The 14,117-nt window shown below is 33.8% G+C and overlaps 1 protein-coding gene across 6 annotated transcripts in view; it reads left to right on the forward strand.

Annotated features, from left to right (window-relative positions):
- The window catches only part of RICTOR (RPTOR independent companion of MTOR complex 2), a 112,141-nt gene extending 98,253 nt beyond the window's left edge, over positions 1-13,888 (forward strand). For 4 of the 6 annotated variants that reach the window (XM_044779390.2, XM_070519738.1, XM_070519741.1 and 1 more), the window contains 6 exons: positions 341-425; positions 1,246-1,479; positions 7,306-7,461; positions 7,797-7,920; positions 9,166-9,304; positions 9,430-13,888. In XM_044779390.2, coding sequence (XP_044635325.1) covers positions 341-425; positions 1,246-1,479; positions 7,306-7,461; positions 7,797-7,920; positions 9,166-9,304; positions 9,430-9,504 — 813 coding nt within the window. In that variant the 3' untranslated portion in view covers positions 9,505-13,888. The remainder of the gene's footprint in view (positions 1-340; positions 426-1,245; positions 1,480-7,305; positions 7,462-7,796; positions 7,921-9,165; positions 9,305-9,429) is intronic. The other 2 variants (XM_070519739.1, XM_070519742.1) reach the window with 1 other exon arrangement.
- Positions 13,889-14,117: the final 229 nt, after the last annotated feature.

Raw genomic sequence — 14,117 nt, forward strand, 5'->3', positions numbered from 1 at the left:
TATAAAGTGACCCTCATTGCATGTAATCCTAATCACAAATCTCTAGATGATAGGTAGTGCAAAAGAGTACACATTTGCTCAGAAGTCTAAAGGCATTTTAGATAAGTTCTAAAATAAGTATTTTAATATCTATTTAAGTCACCAAGAATAAATAAAGACTTTAAAGGATATTTGTTATTTTGTCAAGTTTTGGTAATTTAACCTTCTTCAGTAAACTTTCCATTGTGAGCTCTTGTGCTGTAGTAATTCTATTTAAATTACATTTTATTTAATTTTGCTAATATTCATAAAGTGGATTTCTTTTTATAGCAGGACTTACTATGATTTATATCTATTTTAGGTAAAGGATATTCCCTATTTTCAGACACAAAACATACCTCCACATGATGATCGAGGTACAAGAGTGTTTGCTCATGATGCAGGAGGTAATGTGTGGTTTTATTCTCATGAGACTCCTCTTTATATTAAAAAGAAAGTTCTTTTTAACAGAAAGCTAATTAAAAAGAAAGTTCTTTTCAAGTAGGATGACACCAAAAATTCATGTATACTTACTTTTGGGTCAACTTAAAAATTATACCAAAATAATTGTTTGAGTCAATTTAAAATTAAACCATAATATTTTTTTGTGAGGGACATAAGAAAGTGTTTTTCCAACTAAGTACCCAGCCTTTCAAGAAGACAAAAACTGGATCAGTTGCTTCTGTTTAAAAAAAAAAAAATACGTAAAAATTTTTAACGCTAATCCTTTTAGGTCTAAGAAACAGCTGTTTGGGGGAAAGGAGAGAGATAAACATGTACTTATACATTATGTGATCTCTCTTTTTTATGAACTATAATATTTTAGTATATGCATAACAGCCACAGGTTTAAAGCTTCATAATCTTGAAGATTGTTTCTAACATGTACCTCTTTAGACTCAGAATTATTGCTTTTCTTTATGCAAATGTTGAGGATAATTGAAATGATGCCTTAATTGTATAATCTTAATTTTCCATTTTGTATCTAAAACCTCACGTTAAAGTAATATCAACATATATTCTGGCTTTAATTATTTTCCTAATTCAAAGCAAATGATCTTTTTTTCTCCCCAGTTTAGGTTAGATTTTGAGTCATAAAACGAGTTTTGATTTTCTTCCCTAATTTCCTTTCTTTAAAATTTCACATAGTTTAAGGCATCTTGAAAGAGGTGTCATTGATATTATTACTATCTTTATCAGATTATGTTTTATATTTACTTATGCACAGGTCTTCCATCTGGAACTGGAGGTCTTGTAAAAAACTCTTTTCACTTGCTACGACAGCAGATGAGTCTTACGGAAATAATGAATTCAATCCATTCAGATGCTTCTCTGTTTTTAGAAAGTACAGAAGACACTGGACTTCAGGAGCATACAGATGATAACTGCCTTTATTGTGTCTGTATCGAAATTCTGGGTTTCCAGCCCAGTAACCAACTAAGTGCAATATGCAGTCATTCAGGTGAGTGATTATGTCCGTCTAGGTTAATCGACCTGAATGTGGATCTCCTCCAGTTACAAGTCATCTCCCAGCCCTATTAATCATCCCTCTTACTCCATTTTCACTGCCTCAGCCTTCGTTCAGTCACTCATCATCTCCATATTAGAGTCTTAGTGTTTCAGTCTCCGGTTTTGGCCCCTTCCAATTCATCTTTCATATTGTTGCCTGGGATTAATCTCTTGATGATTCCATACTGACTATTCATGCTCAGCAAACAAGACTCTGTGTGTGACCTGCCTGGTGTCTTTTTTCAACCATTCTCCTGTCTTATAATCCATACACTATTACTGACTGACTTGAAGTTTTTGAACAAACTGTGCTTTTTTTTTTATGACTCTAGGCATGAAAAATGTATTTTTCCCTGCTGTTCTCTCTTGCCTCTCCCTTTCCTTACACACATATAAGCTCACACACAGGCACACACCTCGTCCACCTCATCCTAAGCGTCAGGGATATTGTATCTGCAAAGTTTTCTCTGACACACTAAGTGAGACGTTGACATCCCATCCTCTTTACTCTTGTTGACCTTTGTACATAGATCTCTTATGATGATTATTGCTTAGTTATTTTTTTCCCTTCTACTCAGTAAGTTCCTTTAGGGTATGGTCTATCATGTCTTTTCATTTTTATATTTCCAATACCTAGTTTTGTACTGCTTTGCATAATAGGCACTCAATGTGTTTTTGGTGAGGGAATAAATAAATTGAACCCAGATTCAGCTTTTCCATATGATTCAACAAGTGACATATATTAGCAATGTAAAATTAGTATATATGTGTTTGAAGTGTTACCATAGAAACCTTTTCTTGGTGAACATCGCTTAGCTACCCTCAGGAAACCCAGTGATGATGAGAGTTCTCTGGGTCACTCTTCCAAATTTCTCCTTGGAGTTCTGATTCAGAGCTTCCCACCTGATGGGTTGCAGCACACTGATGTGCCACAGATAGGATATGGGTATGCCAAGATATTAATCCCCTCAATGATTCCATGCCCCAATAGGGCCCAGGTTTGACAAGCCCTGCACTGTGATACGTCCCACTGTGAACAACCCTGTCCAGGGCCCCAGCATGCTGTAATTATTTTCATTTGCTGTGAGTGAAAAGGTTTGGGCAGTGTTGTTCTGAAGTATTGCACACAGTAAAGATGCTGTCATTTGGCTGTACATCGTTTATGATGCTTTAGTTCCTGAAAATTCCACTTCTTCATTTACTTATTCAACAAATACTTATGGAGCGCTTACTATGGAGTTTTTGCTATACTGTTCTTTACTTATGTATCAAATAAGAAATACGGAAACCAGCCCTGTAATTACCCAGTCACAAGATAATCACAGCTAGTTCTAATCCATTTGTGCTCTGTAGCTGGGAGAGTGGTCAAGCAGAGTGTCGTGAAGTTTGGGACTTGGGAAAGACTTCCTGCAGTTGAAGAAGCTCTTACCTGAGCACAGCCATTAGAGCCCCTCGGCTTGTTATTCTAGTGACATGAAGTGTTGGATTGAGGAGCAGCAGGGGAAGGATGATTCTTAATTGGAAAATGCTTACAGTTTACTGCTGATACCTATCTTGGAGCTGTGAAGGGAGAGAGACTAATTGTTAAAAAGTCACTGAACCCTTACTCATTCATACACTCAAATATTTATTACGCCTCTACCATGGGTCAGGTGTTGAACTAGACGCTAGGAGAACAATTGGGAGAGAAAACAAAGACACTAATTTTGCTTTCTGTGAGCTTTAGTCCAGTGGGGAAAGAAATGGATTGATTGATCAGTCAATCAATTGATTATACAAATATAATACTGCATTTGTAACAAGTGCCATCAAGAATAGATACATGGTATTAGCAAAGAAATATAATCGAGTAGGCAGATCAAAAATGAATCTGAAGAAAATAGAAGCCAACTAAGTGAAGACTGGAGTATGGAGAATTTTAAGACAGAGGGAACAGCATGAACAAAGGTGTTCTGATGGGAGCGAGCATAGGAAGTAGAAGGGACTAAAAAGACCTTTGTGAATGGAGCTCAGAAAGCAAGGGGGAAGGAGATACAAGATCTGCCTAGAAAGATAGATAGAAACTGAGCCCTGCAGAGCCCTTGTTACCCAAAGTGTGGTGAGTCGACCAGCAGCATGAGCATCACCTGAGAGCTTGTTGGAAACGTAGAATCTCAAACTCCACTCCACACACAATCAGAATCTGCATTTTAACAAGAGTCCTAGGTTATTCATGTATACCATACAGTTTGAGAAGCACTGCTATAGGCCATGTTAAGGATTTTGTCTATCAAAAAGAAGACATCATTATCTATGGAAGATAACTAAAAATTAGTCCCTCTACTATTTAATGATCATTTTAAAGGGACGTCAAGACTTGAACACAAGACATTTCATTCTCTAAAATTTCCTGTCTGATAAGGTGGTGGTTCAAAAATGTTAAAGCTCAGAGGAAAGGCCATTAGAAAAGGATATTTAGTAACATTTTATTCGGTGTCTGCCACCTTCACAGGTGTTTATGCATTGTATGGTTCTAGTGTGCAAGGCAAAATGTTGGCCTTTCAAAATTTAGTACTGTACATTTCTGTTGAATCTAATTTATAGTACACCACATTTGCCCTAGTCTAGCTTACCAACTTCAAACGGGAAACCTTATAAATGTTTTAGACTAGTCCATCTGTGAAAGAGAGAGCATTAGAAAAAAATCAATGCACTATAAAAGATAATGGCAAGATCAGTTTGAATGTCTAGGTTATTAAATTGACAATTTGTGAGGAGTGGGTAGAAACTACACAGGGCAGAGGAGGGCCCTAAAGAGACAGTGGTGGTCTTCAAAGTTATTTTAGTTGCAGAATCCATGTTTCAGTCAAAATCTATGCAAAAGACCAGTGATATGCAGATGATGGTATAAGGGGAATAAGGAGGTGGATCCCATCTACCTGGCCTTGCCCAAGTGATAAAGTGGGGGCGGGGGGCCGGAAATGCTGCTGCTCCAAGAACCATGGAAGACCACTGGTGTAAACACAGCAGAGCAGTGAGCTGTGGTGCCAAGACTTAGGCTCAAAGCCACAGTTTTTCACCTAATTAGTTATTTGATCTTGGGCAATCTACCTAATTTTGCTGAGCTTTAGTTTTTATTTTTGCTTAAATCTCTAAATGAGAATAATGACACCTACCTAATGGTGTTGTTTGATATTTAATAATATGTAAGATTAGCATTTACTAAGCTCTCTGTAAATGGTAACTCACAGTAAGTTATTTATGCTAGAACTCATAGTCTCTCCTAAATTCTGATAATTCAGTTATGGTGATCTTACTGTGCTCCTAAGGAAAAACTCCTTGCTCACTTCGTTTTACATCTCCTGCTGCCTGAGAGTATTGGTTATCAAGTGATTATATATATATCAGAGCTAAAGCTCCTCACAGAAATTCTTAATTTTTTTCGTAAATAATTATTTCAGCATTTTCCATAAGCTATTTTGGGGCTTACTGCTTTCTGGTAGGAAAAAATTAACTACAGTTTTTCCGAATGAACCTGTATGGATTTATATTTATTATTTTTTGCTCAGAGCTTTTTATTCTTTCTCACATGTAGTGGCATAATTTAGCTGGAGTCGGCCTTATGCTCAGATACATGGAGTAAAGAAGATGTCTAGTCTCTTAGGGTTTGGTCTATCCTATGCTTCATATCTCCATTTTCAACTGAAAGATAAAATAAAGCTAAGATAGAGTATTATTAGTTAAAAAGAAAGGAAACAATAAAAGCAAACAACTACAGTTAAGAAGCTAAACATCAATCATATAGATAAAATGATTTTGTTTATGGACAAAATGCTTCATCCAAATTAAAAATAATCTTGAAGTGTCTTGAATAAAACTGTGTCCAGGTGCATTGCATCAAATACTTCTTAAGAGAAGGTAGAAAAAAGGTCCCTAAAGGTAAATATCATCAACTTAGTATGCACAGTTTTGCTTTTGACAGAATCGTAGATGTTATCTTCCATGTCTAAGAAAAAGTAGGCCAACTAGCTGTTCCTTGCCCCATTTCCAAGGGTTTTGGTTCTCTTTATTCTGCCAATTTATAAATAGTGCCCATGTTGTGCCCACATGTTCTCTGTAGTTCCCATTTAACACATGTAGTTATTTCATTAAAGAATTCGTTCATATGGTTTAGCATGTTTCACAAAAAAACAGGCCCTATGTAGTAAACAGCTTCTGTTATCATTATGCTTAAGATGCTGTTTCACATCTCCAAATGGGATAAATTGGTTATTTTGGAACCTGACTTAACTAGAAGAATGATTTTTTTTTTTTTTTTTAATGAGAATGAATGACATCTTTAGAAATAGGATGCATTCTAACAGGTTAGAAATGTTAGGAGTCATCACTGGTTGAAGGTGAAGCAGAAATAAATTATTTTATAACTTTTCAGAAACATATCAATTGAAGAAAATATAGCTTTCTTACTGTTACCTGTGCTGGAGTATTTTGTCATTGTACTCCTTGGGTAGTTCATCAACTGAGTCTAAAATAATATTTCCATCTCTTATCTGTTTATTCAATATAACTGGTTTTTAAGTACATCTTTAGTTCTCAAATCTTTTGGCAATAGTTTTATTTTTTAAATTAATGTATAATTTAAGTAGCATGTTTTACTTTTAAGTGCCTGACAAGAAACATGATGTCCTTGATAACCAAAATTTAAAACTATGCTAAATTTATAGATCTTCTTTTCCAGGGAACCAAAGCATTTTCTGCTTAGTATTATATAAATAGTAATCTTAGGAAGTACTTAGAGATGAGTTGAGGTGATGATATTTCTATTCTGTAGAAAACAACATAGGGAGAGGTAGTGTGTGTTGTTGTTGATCTAGTTTCCTGGATTTCTAAAGATATAACTTTTTTTCTCTACTCTGACAATGTGCTGTAGTGGAAAGAGTACTGGGCTAGCTATCATGATGTCTTACTTCTGGCTGAGTGTGTGTCTCCTCTCTCTGAATCTCTTTTCTTTCATGAAATGAAAGCTTTAACTAATTTCAGGTATTTCTTATAGTAGTAAAGTTATATGATTTTATAGGTTGCCCACTGTTAACTCCATGAACAGATGACCAAAGACTTGCTGATTTCCATTTGCTCAATCACTTGATTTAAGAGCTCAGGATAATTTTAAATAAAAAAATTCATGTCATTTTAGCAACATCAGGATGTTTAGTGGACTTCAGAATCCCATCTTGGAGTACCTTAGCAAAGATTCATGGGTAGTGGATTTATTCTAAGGAATGAAATGATAATTCAGGGAAGTATGATTCTTATATTGGTAATTATTAAATGGGGGGAAAACAAGTCATAGAATAATATATATAGTACAATACCACTTATATATCCAAAGAGCAAGAAAGAGAAATTAAAATAGCAAAAGATCTGAAATTATATATATATATATCTCAAACCTTTAACCATATTTACCTATGGAGAGGGGTAGTTAGTTTGGGGATGGGAAAGGGGATAGATAAGGTGTCTTCACTTTTTATTCTGTATGCATCTTTATTTGAATTTTTAAAATAATCACATATTAATATTTTTGTAATTTAGGAAAATAAAATCTTATGTAAAAATGTCTGTAGAATTTAAAAATTTCACTATCTGAGCAGTCTGAATTTACTTTGAAAATCTTCATCATGGAAAATAATTGTTGAAAACTGGATAGAAGTTACAAGGAATCATCTCCTCTGTAGGATATAATGCAAGCATAGGAACTAAGCCATTGTGATACTTTAATTGAAATAATTTTTTTCTTCAGACCTTCAAGACATTCCATATTCTGATTGGTGTGAGCAGACTATCCATAATCCATTAGAAGTGGTTCCCTCTAAGTTTTCGGGAATTTCTGGATGCAGTGATGGAGTGTCTCAAGAAGGCTCAGCCAGCAGCACCAAAAGCACAGAATTGCTACTAGGTAAGTTGTCAGATTCAAATCTAAGCATTGTTAATAAAACTATATTTAGTTTTGTTGTTGTTGTTCATAAATAATGTTAACGAAAGTTATCTCAAAACTATGACTAGTCAGTTTTATTGAGGCATATTTAGCCAGTTTTTGCACCTGTATGCAACACTGATATGTACCCTCTTAGCTGTCTGCTTTTAGTAGAAAGAATTTTGCTCCCAAAATGACCAAGAGATTAGCACAGTTTATCTCAGTTTTAGATCTTTAGATAAAGTTTAAAAACAAATTCCATGAGTTATAACCATTTCCTAATGTGATATAGATAAAATATTTTATCTTCTTTTCAGGTGTTAAAACAATTCCAGACGATACACCAATGTGCCGTATACTCCTTCGCAAAGAAGTTCTAAGATTAGTCATTAATTTGAGTAGTTCAGTTTCAACAAAATGTCATGAAACTGGGCTTTTAACGTAAGTAAACTATGAGTATTCTTTGTTCTGCTTTTTTATGGTGAAAAAGATACTTGAAATACTTCAAAAATTGGACTAATTACCTTCCATTGGTAGTTCTCAACTGTATGGGATATCTGTGGGAGGCTAGATTTTCTTCATATACATCAAGCAAAATAACATAGGCAAACAGATTAAATGCAGAAGCAGGTATGTGAATCTAGCTATCTTCTATTAAGCCAGACTTTAAAGAGATCTGTAAAAATGTAAGACAGTACCATTCTTCTCATTTTTTTAAGTTTTGGAAAATAATAGTTATTTTTCATTAAAATATATATTTATGTTAACATGTAATGGATTTATTTTTTTAAATGAATTAAATATTTTGAAATTTTCTCAATTTTAACTTGTGGTAATTATCAATGGCTATAGCCCACAAAAAATAAACTTTCTGGAGTCCTCAATAATTTTTAAGAAATTAAGGGAATTATGAGACCAAAAAGTTTGAGAAAAGCTGGCCTATGTAAAACAAATAATATTTTCTTGGTTTAATTTTTCCTTATTTTTCTTTCTTTCTCTTAATAAAAGTTGCAGAATTTTTATTGTTTTTCTAAATCACAGCAACATGATAAAGGAAAATTCGGACAATCGTCAACATCTTTGATTTGCACTATTTAAAGCAGTGGTCCTCAAAGGAAATACACTTCAGGGTCTCCTGTGGGACTCTAAAAAAATAATAACACAGATGCCAGGGTCCCTGTACAAACCTCCTGGCCAGTAGCTCTAGGGGTAGTAGGTCTTTAACCTGTGTATCACCCCACCTCACCCCACAGCCAATTCTGAGATGCTATCCCAGCTAAGAACCACTGTTTGAAAGATATAAAGAGATAGCCCAGTCAAGGATATTGATAACTTCAGTCTAACTTTAAAAACTTCTTTCTATTTTAAAACGTAATTTTTAAAATATGTGAGTCATTCTAGGCTGATAAATAAATTTTGCAATTTCTCATGCCAGTGGAAAAAATATTTCTAACTTTCCAAGAAGCATTTGGATTTTGATCATTTTAAGACATAACCCCAGACTTAAAATGTCTAATTTAAGTGTGAAGTGGGAATATTTAATATTTTATATTCTATGCCGTCACCCAAAAATGCCATCTAATCAGTATCTGGAGAAAAAATATTTAAAAAATGATATTTTGTAGGAAAAATAGTAAGGCCTTATTATAGTTTTTTATCACACCATAGTCTTGTCTTTTGTTTTAGAATTAAGGAGAAGTATCCTCAAACATTTGATGACATATGCCTTTACTCTGAGGTTTCCCATTTGCTGTCACACTGCACATTTAGACTTCCATGTCGGAGGTTCATACAAGAATTATTTCAAGATGTACAGTTTTTACAAGTAAGTAGAATTTTTACTTAGGAAATTTATCTTTTAAGAATAATTCTGTTTGAATTAACTTAAAAGGGAGATTATATCTGTTGATACACTAGACAGTCATTAACAGTTTACCACTTCTTTTCTAGATGCATGAAGAAGCAGAGGCTGTGTTGGCAATACCACCAAAGCAACCTATAGTTGATACATCTGCTGAATCCTGACCTCATATTTATGATGTATATAGATGTATACTATATATATTCATATTTGTGGATTTCCTACAAGCCTCAGAAAATGCTGACTGACTGGGCAGCGAAGACAGGAGCATCTTCTGTACACTGTTCCAGCAATTACTGGTACATGAACAGTTGGAACTGCAGACTTACCCTAACCAAAACAACTTCCTCTATCCCCCGTTGAGCCCTTTTGGGGGTTCATTGTTAATTACCACAGTTTTAAGAGTTTTAGTTAACCATTGTATGCAAGAGCCAAGCACTGAATACCTACATAAGTTTTCTATTTTTTCATTTTAAGAGCATAATAACAGTGGAACAATAATAGGATATGCTGAAGCACTCTTCACACAGTTATTTCTGAATTCTTTTTTTAGAGTTAATACAAAGATGCCTTGTTTGTTAACTAATTCGTGGAAACCAGAAATCGGTGTCTCTGAGGCTACATCCTGTTACCACGACAGGGTGTGCTTTAACTGCTGGTATCAGAGGGGGAACTTCGGCCCTTCCACATTTTTCTTAATGTTTCTAACACTACTTCAGAGGTTTGTAACCTCAAAGCGAAAGAAGAGCCTCAACAACCCGGGACTTATAAGTTATTTTTATGTTGCTAGACTTGCATAAAGTTTCTTATTTGTTTTCTGTCTATTAAGTTTTGTTGCAATGTATTATTATAGGCTATTTGAACTGATTAAGGTTTTTCACTACAGTTCCTGATTAAAATCAGAAGATCATTTTGTAATTCAAAGTATTTCTCATTTATAGAATGCATATATTTTCAGTGGACTTCCGTTTTTATCAACTTCCCATATCACCATTTAAACAGGAACTTTAACAAGCACTATTAATTTAGACCTAAAGCAAAAGAAAGCATTAAATAACACTTTGGATCTCCTGAGGAAATGATAAGTTTGCCTACAATTTACACATTCCATGGGAAAAGAAGAGCCATATTTCCTTTTAAGAAATCATTAATAAAACTTATTACAATTAAAAATTGTAGTGAAAAGCCTTAAGTACCAAATTTTAAAGCAGCAGTAATTTAATTTTTATATCAGTGTTCTTGTTTTGCACAAACTAAATGCAGTGATAGGTGAGTTTATGAGTACAGTAATTGCCTTTATCACATTTGTGAAGTTAAGTTGATGAGGGCAAGATTTTGTTTATTTGTGTGTTTAATTTGTATATGTCTAAAGATATTTGGAAATCTTTACAGGAATTAAACATATGCAAATTTGTGTATAAAAATAGCATAGCCATTATCATTTAGAATGCTTGTAAATGAAAGGATTATCTTTTTTGAGGTCTATATATAAATAGAAAAAAAATCCAGCTGGACTGATTAGGACCCTTTTTTAATTCATTTGTGTATACCATTCTTACCGTTACACAGCAGCTTTGACACAGTCGTAGTACATTAATATTTTCCCATATCCTTTTTATAATGGGCTTGTTCTTTGAGATCTCTGTAAAGAACCCTGTGAACTAGAAAACATAACTCACAGAGATAGTTTTGTTTTGTTTCTTTTAATTTACTGGCACTGAAAGTTCCAATTGGGATGAAGCATTTCATCTCACTTCATAACACCTCTTTGACTGCACTTCAGTGAATTGTTCTTATGTGCACTGTGTAGCAACTTACATTGTAACAAAACAGATAAGGGCTGTAAGCTGCTCCTTATGTTAAAAAGTGGTTCTTCAGCTTTTCTCTCGTAAAATCCAATTGAAGATAAAACAAATACTTTTTTTTTACCTTTAATTTATCACTGAACCCCAGTGTTTATTTAAATGTCAACAGTACTTCTAAGAACATTGCCTGTCACCTTGGTCTTTGGTCTTGGATGATTAAACTGCCTTCCAGAGAACCAAATGTCAGAGATACTAGACCAAATAGTGGTTAAAAACTCCAAAGGAGGTAATGTAGTAATCTTATTCATAGTGGGATTAACATATTTTAGACATTCATTTTAAACACTACCTCAGTTAATAAAGACTATAAAATCTGTGGTTTAATCCCTCAAAAGTTAACAGTAGTTCTTTTTTGTCACATACACACAACCATCCCCATGCCTAGACCCCACGTCACTCACCCCTCCTGAAATGAAGTCTTCGTTACTATTAGCCTGAACAGGTTGTTGACTATTTCTTTGAAAGACATGTATGTATACATCATAATATTTGCCCATAGCACTTAGTTTGGGGAGACACTCAGAGCTTTGTGGTTATCAGTCATCTAAGAAAAGAAAAGTCTGTAACTTAAATGTATAGTGCTGTTTGGTGTATCCATATTTTACTGACAGGTCTAATACGTTCTCTTTAAGTACTCATTAGTATAAAAGTAGACTTTTATGATGAAAAATGCTCACATGCAGTGCCAAGTGATTAACTTAGGTGTTTAAAAATCTTAAATTATAGCCGAAAAGGTTAGGAATGGTGTCAGTGGTAATAGAAATAATTGAGAAAATCATCTATAAATAACAGATATTACCAGACTATAAAATACCAGAATAATGTCAATACTGTAGTTTTTTCAAGATTTTAGAATTAATCTCAGTCCATATAAATTTGTACTGTTGGTAATTATTGAATAATTTGGAGGAATTTGGGCAGTTGTACTGGTTGTAAACTGTGAATTTCTAATTGTAAAGTGAATTGTCATTTCTAATTGAAATTTTTTTTCAAGAACAGATTTCAGCTTCATATACTAAGTAAATACTGATAAATAAGGAACTTAGAAATTAGTATTTGTAATTAAATATGATCTAAAATTTCTTATATTTTTATTTCCTGTTTATGCTTAGGTAGATTGCTGGGGGAGGGAGTCTGTTCTCCCTAATAAAAATTTTTCTAATAAACATTGGTAGCATAAGGACATTCTGTAAGACAGTGACATTAAAAAAGGCTCTTGTGGAGGTATACATTATTATACTAGTTACTCTAACATCTTGTGTACAAGTCCTTTTGAAATGGTGGCTTTAATAGCTTTCAGCTCTTTTATCCAGAGCTTGAGATAAAGTTGAGTTTTTCAGGGCATATTACAATGGCAAAGTGTTCAACAGTGAGGTGTCAATGCTTACTCAGATTTGTCTACTGCTATTTATATAAAAATTGTTTTCATTTCATTCAGAGGATGCCTTTTACCCCCACGTTAAAGCACAGATCATTAAGCAATAAAAACCAATCAAATTATCATCCAAATTATAACTGCGATTATTTTTGCATGGTAAGAGTGAGGTGCTAATTTTGTGTGAGATGAGCTTTGTAAACTACCTTGGGAAAGGTCCTTTGGAAGTAAGGTTTTTCCCCTTTAGTCCTATGCTTCCAGTTTTGTCTCAAATTCACAATCCATTAAAACATGGGAAAAAAGAATAGATTGAATTAATTGAGAGAGTTTTATGAGAAGAGGTGTTGGAATAAATCTAGAATATTTGCTGGGAAAGGTCTCCCTTGTCTCCTCATTTAGGAAATACATTATTACCAGCTTAATTTCACAAGCATCACTACAGTGAGAGTTTCATTATAAAAGCATACCAGTGAAATGAATAGCAATGCTTATCAAACAATATTGAAATCTGTGAGAATCTTTCTAGGAGCATTCTTTTTTCTTTTAGTTCCAGGTTCCCAGGGTATTTTTCATTCATAGTAAGTTTATATGACTGACACAGAATGTGGATTTTTCCCCCTTTGGAGTATTTTTATAATGTAGGTGGATAGCTATGCCACAGCATGCATAAATTGCACATTTTGTTTGACTTTCTTTATAAAATATTTAATTTGAAAAATATAATTTATGCCAAAAAAGGTATACCTTGTAATTTTGCCACTAAATAGGTTGATTTAGCACAAAATGCAAAGTCTTAGGGCAGAGGGGGGAGATAAAAAGTTTTCATAGAGAATAGTTGAAAAGTGTTCCATTACTGGTCTGTCAGAAACCCTAAAGCTGCATTGTAAAAAAATGGTGTAAATTAGTTTTGAAAAGTGGTAAGGGATTGTGAAAAAAAATCTCAGACTTAATGCTCCCTAACCACATTATTTTCTTCTTTTTTTATTTAGTAATACGCTGCTACAGATTTGGAGGTTCTGGTGTTTGTAGGTCACTGAACAGACATTGAAATCTGATTTATATTGTATAACTGTAACATAGAAAGAAAAAGTATTTATATATTTTCCGTAAGAATATTTCATTGAGTTGTGTATAATTTAAATAAGGTTTGTCCCCAAATGGTTTTGCTCACCCTGATTTTTGTGTGTGTGTGGTTTTCTTGTTTTTGTATAATGTGTACAGTTTATGTCAAGGGCATTAAAAAGCCTCCTGAAGTATAATCTTATCAAAGGGATACATTGTTAATAAAATGTACTTAAAATTCTTAAACTTGTGTTGTTCTGTCTGAAATTTCAAAACAATCAGTGTTGATTTGAGTTAGGTACCAGTGAGGCTGATAGATGTCACTCCCAGTTAAAGTGACGTTTAGGTACCACAGGTAAGAGTCTAGTTGAGTAACGCGTTAGTGGGTTGTTCCAGATGTCTTAAAATAGCTGTTTATGCTTTTGTAAACGTTCTTCATAATCTAATCAAACATATATCTTTACAGTTTTAATTT

The sequence above is a fragment of the Equus asinus genome, chromosome 10, assembly GCF_041296235.1.
Source record: "Equus asinus isolate D_3611 breed Donkey chromosome 10, EquAss-T2T_v2, whole genome shotgun sequence".
NCBI classification, from domain to species: Eukaryota; Metazoa; Chordata; class Mammalia; order Perissodactyla; family Equidae; genus Equus; species Equus asinus.